This window comes from Indicator indicator, chromosome 23, assembly GCF_027791375.1.
Source record: "Indicator indicator isolate 239-I01 chromosome 23, UM_Iind_1.1, whole genome shotgun sequence".
In the NCBI taxonomy this organism is placed as follows: domain Eukaryota; kingdom Metazoa; phylum Chordata; class Aves; order Piciformes; family Indicatoridae; genus Indicator; species Indicator indicator.
This window is the reverse complement of record NC_072032.1, coordinates 5689440-5699920: the sequence shown is the minus strand read 5'-3', so window position 1 is coordinate 5699920 and position 10481 is coordinate 5689440. Positions and strand designations below refer to the sequence as shown.

General features: G+C 47.7%; 1 protein-coding gene across 1 annotated transcript; it reads left to right on the top strand.

The window, feature by feature from the left end:
• Nucleotides 1–3049: 3049 nt before the first annotated feature.
• LOC128974919 (homeobox protein HMX1-like) lies at nt 3050–4378 on the top strand. The gene is made up of 2 exons (XM_054391679.1): nt 3050–3227; nt 3813–4378. The coding sequence occupies exons 1-2, from the start codon at nt 3050–3052 to the stop codon at nt 4376–4378; spliced, it is 744 nt and encodes a 247-aa protein (XP_054247654.1).
• The last annotated feature ends 6103 nt before the right edge of the window (nt 4379–10481 follow it).

The following is a 10481-nucleotide window of genomic DNA, read 5'->3' as shown; positions in this document are numbered from 1 at the left end:
CTCAGCCCAGGCTTCCCCCGCCCCGGGAACCAGCCGCTCGCAAAAGCCCCTGATTTTTGGCAGGGTGTCTCCCCCCGCCATCCCCCCCCCCCGCCCCGTCGGACCTCGGAAGGGTTTGCTGGGGGCCTGGAGCTGATCCGGGGCGGGTTCTGCTGCCCTCCCCCGCGGCAGCCCCGCTGAAGAGCGATTCGTCCCTGGATTTGGGGGAACTTTGCAGGCGGTTTTTTGGGGTTTATAGGATACAGTGCTACCTGTCAAGCTTAACTCTCCCCTGAAGAAAAGGAGGGCTTTAGCAGAGGGTAAAAGGAGACCTGTACAGATCTGGCTTGCAGGACTCGTTGCAGCAGGGACCCCGAAAGTCTCCTCCATCCTCTTGTTGCCAATTAATTGATTCTGTCCTGCCCCAGGGGCTGGGAAAATGTGGCATTTAATATACTTCTTCACTACACAATTCGTCAGACACAAAATACCTATCGGTTTGGTAAAGCGGCCAAGAGGGGCTGGGAAAGCAGGACAGACCTTTCCTAACAGGGTGTTACGAGATTGTCTCCCCCAGGGCTGGGCTTGGGCTGCTCAGGAGTGGAAGAAGCTGAAGTGAAAATAATTAGGACATAAAACTTAAGTCACCTTCTAAAATTCCTTTTTATTTTCTACCTTCTTTTCTTTTTCTTCCAAGAAACTGTCTTCTAGGGAAACGCATTGAGTAAAGAATTTGCTTTTTAGATGGATTTTTAAGATGGATTTCTGCAGGACCACAAGATTTGCAGAAAGAACAGATTGTGAGCACCTGGAAAGTGCCTCACTCACAGACAGCCGGAAGGGAGTTGTGGCCAGGAGCACAAGGAGCAAAGACCAACCCGACCTGGCATCCAAGATACCCCATGCTCCAGGCTTTACCAGCTCACAAGGAATTCCCTAATTTACCTTTCCAGCTGCTTCTTCTGGTCCCTGTCCTTCTCTCATGCTATTACTCTCTTTTTTTTTTTTTTTGAGACATTTTGTCCCACCAGAAACACCAGCTTATACTGCAAGACAAATGCAAAGAACTGCACATTTGGCCAATAATCATGTTGATGAAAGATGTTTTTTTGTTTGTTTGTCTGGTTGTTGTTGGGGTTTGGTTGGACGTGGGGGTTTTTTGTTGGTTTGGTTTCTTTTTTTTCCTTTTTCTTTTTCTGGTGGAAAATTAACATCTCTCCAGCAGATGACTGCATTAAAATCTGAGTGCATTTCTAAAGTGAAGCAAATTTTCTTGAATAAGAGCTGAAACCTGGTCTCCCAAGAACAAGTGCGTTAAAGATTAGTGCAGTCCAAACTCTTCAGATGCCCTGATTTTAGCTCACGGTATCTCTGGCATCACAACATTTAAGAGTATGTCAGCACATCTATTGTCAACACTTTTTCAAGGGCTTCTCACTGGCAGTTTTCATGGTGGAAATCTCGAGATCGGAGCTAAAAGCATTCCTCAGGCTTTACACAGAGGGAGAAAGTACCCTGGCACTCACAAGTGATGGTGGCTCTGGAGTCACTTGATGTCCTGCAAATGTTTTTTAACAGTATTGCAAATGTTTTTTAAAAGGTTTCAGGGCTGGTAGGTGGTGGGCAGCAAAAGTTCTCCACATAATACAGAAACTCTCAGATCCTTCCTCAAGTCCCACAGCATCTCCCACAGCCCAAGTGACTCCATTTACATCCTCTCATCCAACACTTTCTCACCATTCCTCTACCAAGCTGAGGATCTTGTACAAGTTTTAGCTCTTGAAAATTACAGAAGAGCTGTGCAGACCCATGGGAGGAGTGGGGATTTCAGAGTGGCTTGACATCACAGGGCTTCCTTGAGAGGAAAGGGGCTCCCAGGGGAACTTTGCTTACACGTCCTGAGGGTTTGCAGGTCCACAGGGAAGGGACTCTGGCTGTATGAATTACTCTTTACCAGGGTCTCCATCACCTTATAAGAGCATTGATAAATCTGCAGCAAATGCCCGCAGCAGGCTGTCTGGGGTCATGCCAGGTGCTGTACAAACACATGGAAGGGTTTTGCCTCTTCTTTCTTTCCTGCCCTCTCTCACCTTTCTCATGGGTTCTCTTGGGTGTGGTTCTGCTTCTCCCCTATGGACAGTGAATCACAGAATATATATATATATTCATAGAATAGTTCATGTCAGAAAAGAACTTTAAGATCGTTGAGTCCAAACATTAACCCAGAACTGCCAAGTCCACAAAGCCATGTCCCTAAGTAAAACATCTACATGCCTTTTAAACACCTTCAGGGATGGTGACACAACCACCTCTCTAAGCAGCCTGTTCCATGTTCTGACAATCCTTTCAGTGATGAAATTTTTCCTTCTGTCCAACCTAAACCTCACCTGGTACAGCCTGAGGTCATTTCCTCTCCTCCTGTCGTTTGTTACTTGGGAGTAACAACACACACACACACCTGGTTTCAACCTTCTTTCAGGTAATTGCAGAGAGCCAGAAGGTCTTTCCTCAGCCTTCTTTGCTCCAGACTAAACAACCCCAGTTCCCTCAGCCACTCCTCACCAGACCTCTTCTCCAGACTCCTTGCCAGCTATGTTCCCCTTCGCTGGATCTGCTCCAGCACCTCAATGTCCTTGTAATGAAAAGCCCAAAACTGAATCCAATACTCAATGTTCAGCCTCACCAGTGATGAATACAGGGTCCTGGGGAGAAGGACAGCCATTCTACATCTCACCTGCAGTGAGGAGAGGGACACCTCAGCGTGTGTGTCCCCCCCCAATCCCCTCCTCCCCACTTCCCGTCATCTCCTGCTCCTTTTCTTCCTTCCTTCCCCGTCTTCCCTGCCGCTCTCCCTCCCCTGCTCCTCTCCCTCCGTTCTCAGTCCTTTGGCTCCCTCTAGCTCCATCCCCTCCCTCCACCTTCCTGACCCCTCCTCCTCCTCCCCTCGGCCCATCCTTCCCTCCGCCCCGGTTGCCGCTGCCGCCCTCCCGCCGCAGCCAGTTCTGCGGCACGGCACGGCTCGGCTCGGCACATCTCGGAACGCCTCGGCTTAGATTCGACTCGGATCGCCATGGTTCAGCTCGGGGGCGGCCGCCGAGCCCCTCCGCCGGCCTTTAGCATCGACAGCATCCTGCAGCCCGGTCCCCACCGCCCCTCTCGGGAGCAGGGCAGAGCCCGTTGCGCGCTGCCAGAGGAGAAGGAAGAGGGGCCTGCGGAGCAAGACCTCAGGAAAGGCTCCAGCAACTCGGGTACGGAGCCGGCACCCCGCATCGGGCTGTCTCGCACGTCGGGTCGCAGCACGGTCCCTACCCAACATGGTGGCCCCGGCCCCAGCCCGGTCCACAGCTCCGGTACCCGGCTGGGGTCTGACCTCGGCCGGGACCGCGCACACGCAGATAGGCAGACATACCCATCCATCCATGCAGACACACATCCACACACGCATCCGCAGGAGGAACCGAGGCTCCGTGGACGGACGAAGGAGATGCCACCGGCACACACACTCACCCACCTGCTCTCAGGGGCTTCTCCAGTGACTTTACCCTCCTTCCGGTCTCCGCGGCTGTTCGTCCCGTGTCCGGTCACTCTGTCCTATAGCTGGCATAGAGCGATTTCCTTAGGTCCTTTCTGGAAGCTCCTTACCCTTCTTCTTCTCTCTGGAAGATGTGAAGGGGGTGGGAGCCCGTGGACTGCTCTCGGCAACCCACTTCCCATCCTATTCCACCCTCCTTCCCCCTGCTCGCCCCGCTCCCTATCGCTCCGCCGGGCTGTGCGTGCATGCGGGGCGACGGTGAGGGAGGCGGGGGGGTTGATGCTGTGCTTTGCCGTTGCAGGCAGCGATCCCCGCCGGCTCCGGGAGGAGGGAACGAGTTGTGGTCTGCTCTCGGGGACAGAGGGCTTCCCGCTGCCCACCGAGGGTCTTCGCGCCCCCCGGCAGGCACCGCCGCGAGAGGCCGGGAGCTGCGGCGGGGAGAACGGCAGGTCGTCGTCGTCGGGAGCCAGGAAGAAGACGCGGACCATATTCTCCAAGAGCCAGGTCTTCCAGCTGGAGTCTACCTTCGACGTGAAGCGCTACCTGAGCAGCGCCGAGCGGGCCGGGCTGGCAGCTTCGCTGCACCTCACCGAGACCCAGGTGAAGATCTGGTTCCAGAACCGCCGCAACAAGCTCAAGAGACAGATGTCGGCCGAGTCCGAGGGCCCCGGGCCGGTGGAGCCCCCCGGGGAGCCGCCGCCCCCCACCTCGGCTCTTTCCGTGCAGTCCCTATACAAGGACAGTCCCCTGCTCAGTCGCTGCCTGCTGCCGCTGCCGCTGCCCTTGCTCTGCCCGGGCAGTGCCATCCCCTACCTCTGCTTGCCCGGACCGGCCAAGCACTTCAGCCTGGTGGACGGGGACGTATAGCCGCTCCCCCGGCCCCTGACCTTCCTCTTACTGGGGTCCACTTCTATGTTATTTATGCCCACGCCGTGACGGTGGAGTGGCCGCCTTCACCATAACCAGGGGCAGCGCCCCCCCCCCCACCCCGTTGGCCACGGAAGAGCCGCCCGGGCTGCCCCCACGCCTGTCCATGGGCTGCAGACAGGTTGTTAAAGCCTGAAAGGGCGCTGTCACCCCACCCACACTCTTGCAGCGCATTTTCTCTGATTAGGACGGAGGAGACAACACGGAGCCGCCAAAGAAATCGCGATGTGTTCAGCCTCCCTCCCAAATTATCCCGTGCCGTATTCCAGAGGAGCCTCAGCCCACGGGGACTGTGTCTCCACGTCTGCCCCAGCGCCGTGGCTGTACCCTGAACCGAGTCAGTTTGCTCAAAGCGAAAGCCACGATGTGCTCCTTTTTTCTCAAATCCTCCACCTCTGCTATCCCTCAGATAACTTCTCCCTGTCTTTGACCTTATCAAAATGTAGACACCGTTCTTCAGATCTCGTTCTTAAACTGTGACTTCTCTGATTTTTCCCCCCTCTCTCCCCAGAAAATAATAATCCAAGCCCTCTCTCTCGCTTTTTGTGCTAACTGGTTCTCAAACTGCGGCTTGTCTGATGTCCTTCGGAACAAGCTGCCTCTCATACTTGTGCTAACTCCGCCCCGTCCGAAATCTCGTGGGACAATTGTATCTGCTCTCCTAGAGTAAAGAAGTGCTGAGTTTGGGGCTTCTAAATAGATTTCCAAACACTTTTGTCATCCTTTGGTTTCCAAATTCACACGCTTTATATTCAAAGGTTAGAAATAAACCTTCTCAAAAAGATGAAACGTTCTGCTTCTCCATACAGGCATTGCTAGGCAGCATCAAAATATTGCCTAGGGTGCATCAGTGGGTTTTGATTTTAGGAAATAAAGCTTAAAAACATACATGGCATTACCAAATTCACCCATGCGTACCAAAACAGGCAGCTTGCCGAGTTTCCCGGTGAGATTAAAAAAAAAAAGAAAGAAAGAAAGAGAAAAGGGATAGGTGGTTCTAGGTATTTCTGGTTCTCTTCCCTGTCCCCACTCCTATTCCATGTAACTTTCCGTGGGCAGTTACTACAAATGTGCAACCAACATCCCTGAAGATGTGGGGGGCAGCCCGGCAAGGAGATCCCGGTGCAAACGGGAGCCTCACGGCTCGGAGCCGCTTTCCAGTCGGGAAAGTGGGGGCTGCAGGGACTGGAGGAGGGTGTCCTGCCGCCGGGGAGCCGGTGCCAAGACAGTGCCTGTGGCCACTCCAGCTCTGGAAAGCTGTTGAGTGAAGTTTTCTCACTCTTGCGATCATCTGGAAGCCTTGTTTGACCTCTCCTCTCTCTTTTTAAGCGGTCTGGAATTCATGTCAAGTAGCCAGAGGATGCTCAGGATGTCCTTACTCGGGGTGGGGGGTGGGGAAAAAAAAAAAAAAAGAAAAAGAAGAAAAAGTATGATGGTTTTATATATATATATATATATATATATACACACACACACGTATATACACACACATATACATATACATATATACACACACACCTTTATACCACCCTATGCTGTGGCAAGGGTGAGATAAAGAAGTGAACACGCTGGAGGGGACCTGCCGGCTGCGTATCACAGCTCAGGTTCCCTGAAACTGCATCTCCCCAGAAGGTACAGGAGGAGAATTAAGGGTTTGGGTCACATATCTGACCCCTCTTTTCTGATCTGACTTTGTAATGATAGTTACAGAAATTAAGATCCTCTGATTCTGCGAATTGCTCCGTGATGAAAACCATTTGGAGACATATACAAGCGGTGATGTCCTTCTCTCCAAGTGTGACGTGACATGGCTCCCGGTTGCTTAGTTTCCAGAACTGATGATCTGTTGGCACCTCCTTTTAGTTGTGACTTTTGATGTTTCCAATGTCGATACACCCCTACTCGATTACTGCCACGAGGTTAATCAATACCAATCGAGGCAAACCCTCCTTTTTCTCAGTCCCTACCAGTAGAAGTTGAATCAGATGCAGCAGCTCAAGTCCCTTTCTTTGGTTCTTTAACATGGAACGAAAATTCCTTTAAAGAAGCTACTCTTCTACAGAACCGCAGCCCCAGATGTCTCCGGGATGAAAGATAAAAGTATTTAAAAGTCTCTATTGGGCAATTAATCTACTTTTCACCTCCTTTATCAAATCATTTTCAGCCTCCTTCTTCCCTCCTTTTTATCAATTTGGTATTACGGGTTGTTTCTAGAGTTACAGAGGCAACTGAAGGAAAACGTGGACTTAAAACAATGGAGTTGTTTTGTAATTAAAGCAACAGAAAGATTTCTTCTGCCAAGCCGTAGTTCAGGGCACAACCCCGTTTCACCTCGTGTTGTCCACCAACTCCAAAGCTATGGTTATGAGGAGCTAACGAAGCCATCGGTGAGCCCCTGAAATACCCGGATAGCTGCAGAAAGTAACTGACCATCCCGAATTATTCGTTCCCCATGGAGATACAACTGTTAAGTTTGAGATCGTTGACCAAAAATATTGCTTACTCTTGATAGTGAAACGCAGCCAGTGGCAAGGTGGTTTTCTCTGAAGAAAACCAAGTTTAGGACATAGCAGGGTTCCCAGCGGAGCAGACAGTGCAGGTCACACTCAATACTAGTGGCGTTTCTTTTAGAGCTTAAAACAATCAAACTTGCTTTCATAAATCGCTCTTTACAAGAGCCTGCTCCTAGCCACGGCATTGCCTAACCTATTGCTTTAAAACCCGAGAAAAACCGCAACAAAACTAAATTAAAAACACTCTGGAAGAGCTTGAAAATAATTTGGGAAGAAGAAAAAAACAGCCCAACAAGCCCCACGTAGTGATAGAACCGATTAACTACTGGCGCTGGGATTTAAAAACGTGCTGTTAATGTTTGTCACCCAGAGAAGCGATAGTGAGAGGGCTGGGTGAGAAGTGAGTGAAAATGCATTGTGCAACCACGTTGAACCGATGCTCTACTGAAAACTCGTTTACAGGGCTGTAGGTTATTTTAATTTTTTTCCCTAGCACTAGAAGAATAGGTGAAGGTCCGACCTGTGCTGGGAGATCCCTCTTGTGAGGCATATAACGTATGTAATAACAGGCTGCCCCAGAGTACTCTATAAACCGAACAGAACAGAAAGATATAGACAAGACGTGGCCCTTGAACCTGCCAGAAGAAAGATCGCAACCAAACACAAGATTTCTCAATAGGAAATTACATTTGAAAAGCAGTTGGACACATACACAAACGCACTGCTAGTGAAAGAGTACAATACAGAGGCTTTAAAAAGCCACTCCGCCTCTTCCTCCTCCATCTCTTCCCAAGTGGCAGCTCCAGGAAACTTGATTTTCATCTCACCTGTGATGTTCTCTGGGGTTCCCTGGATTAAGACGATCAATCACACTGCTGCATGTGGCAGCTTTTCTTGTTTAGGAGCATGCTGAGAATTAGAAGATCCCATTATCTCTGCTGGAGACAAAGCTTTCTCACTTGCTTGCCCTGTTGGAATCGGTTTTGCCAAACTCCCTTAGGAGTGAGACTCCTGTATGGGTGGCTGAGCCAAACACTTCGTCCTGTTTTATTTTACTTTTCTCTTCTCTAATCACTGTGTGCATAGACATCTTCATGGATCAGCACAAGGACGTACTGCCAGCCCTTCTTGTCAAGTTCCCTGCTCCTAACCAGGCTGGAATTAATTTCCAGGAGGTGAGGGAAGGTATGGTACAATCCCCAGAAAGGAAAGTTACTCAGTATAGCTCTTGACTTTTCTAGTGGTGGTACAAAGAACTCTCCTACTTCCTCTTCTCCCCTCTGCTGCTAGATTTTTGTTTGTTTGTTTGTTTTAAATTAAATTAAATTAAATTAAATTAAATTAAATTAGGTAGCTTGACTTTTCTTTAATTTCTAAGGAAAGGATTGAACTTAATGCACCTTTTTTTATGCTCTTAAGCAGAAGTAAGGCTTAATTTGCCTAAAGGAAGGCTTGCCCCGAAGTGTAGTAATCTTTCATATTCTTCAAGAAAGCCACCACAGATTTACCTTACTGGAATCAGGTAGAGAAAGAAAAGTCATAACTTTACTTCCCAAGGAATGCTTGTTTGAACCTAGGCAGGATTAAATAAATTTAAGGAAAAGAAGAATTCATCACAGCATCACAGAAAAGGCACAACATTGATCATCCCAAATCATTTGTGGGCAAGAAAAAAATTCAGTTTGGAAGAAGACAGTGTAAAAATGTTTCCTGTGTATTTTCTGTACAGTGGAGGTTCAACTGCACTTCTTTCTTGAAAGGCAGTAGTTTCTTTTCAGCTTCTTCCTGTGGATCTGTGCAGTGAGCTCATTTTTGCAGGGCAAACTTGGCTGGGCCTGATCCTGCTTTCCCTTCCAAACACATGGTTAGAAGGGAAAGATGTGAACTCTAGAATAAGTCTGGCTTAGAGCTGAATTTACCACATCTTTTTCTCCGTATTTTCAGCTGTATCAGTTTGTGTTCTAGCACATAACGGAACACCAAAAAAATAATAAATGGTTAACAAACCTTGTATTTATAGCAGTCCCTAACAGTTTGGACATATAGAACTGCTTGACAACTTCTCTGAGGCACACACTGACCTAATGATCTCTCTTTTTTTTTTTTTTTTTTTTTTTTGTCCAACACAAATGAATCAGTCTGGAACTGCTAGGGTGTATTACTGTGTAATTTCAGTGTTTGCCTAGAGAGTCGTTAATGTGGAATTACAGATGCAAAGAACTCTGCCTACTCCATAGGAAATGTTATGTGGTAGGAAGTGCCTGTGTTTTTTAAAAGAGCCTGTTATTTGTGGATTTGTAACTAAATATCTGCATTCAATTTCCATCATTAGATAATTACTTCACATATGTGTCTGCTTCCCCAGGCTCCTAAACCTGACTTTTTAATGGATAAGGAGAACAGCACTAGTTTTATATAGACTTGTGTCAACAAGCTTTTAATAACCATGTGGTAAAAGCTGTAAAATCGGGATCCAGGCAAAGCAGATGAAAAGATAGCAGCTCAAGAAAAAAAAAAAAAAAAGCAGTATGCTTAGCATTGTGGATTTACAGTTGGTGTCATGAAATCTGGGGAGGAAAAAAGAAGTACCTGGAAAATAAAGTTATATCTTTATACCAAGGAGCTCACAGGACTAAAATCATATCAAGCTATGTTTGTTTCTTGGTGCTTTTCTGCTAGAATAATTTTATTCTTAAAGAAGTTTTATGTCCTTGAAATGAAGATTTCTGATTTAGAAAGGCAAAATCATTTGAAAATAAATACTGACTCAATTATTAAGACAAATCCCACCTTGGATGAAGTCTCCCAACAGCAGAAACTCTATATCTCAGTCATTTGCCTGTCTCAAGAGAGACAGAGAATCTATAAGCATCACTATCAGAAATAGCAGATGGCTGATACAGTCAGGACATCAGTCCCCTTTGCCATGTCATTGGTCTCTGATCTAAATCAATGGGAAAATGGCCCTAATATCTCAACTTGTCCCTTTATTGTATAATCTTTTGCCTTGGGTCAGATGTTAGGATTAATGGATTCTCATGTGTTCTCTTAAATTCACTGACTTCATTCTAGGAAAGAGGCTGCTTAGGATGGAGTCAGTAGTAGCAGGAGACTGCACTTGACGAACTGAAAGGGCCTTCTACTGTCAGTCTGAGCAAGGATTGCTCTAAGCAAGCAGCAAGGAAGTCTGTAAGTGAAAGCAATTTGGGCAGAGGCTCTGTGAGGTTCTGGAAGATGTAAGTTTTTAAACATATGGCTTTTTATTCCACAACTATGCTTTGTTGAAGCACTGTTACCAAATTTCACTAGCTTACTCTGACCCTCATAGATCTGCTTGGAAGCTGAGGGTAGCAAACCCATGAGGGTGTGATACCAAAGTAAGTCAAATAGCTTAGAAGGAGTCTCCTTTGAACAGGTCTTTTCTGAAAGAGAATCTGGGTGTTTCTCCCAGTAAAAATGGTAAGAAAAACATGGCTTAATTTATTGGAAGCAAGGTTTGAGATGTGTCCTAAAATGGGTAAAGAAAATGA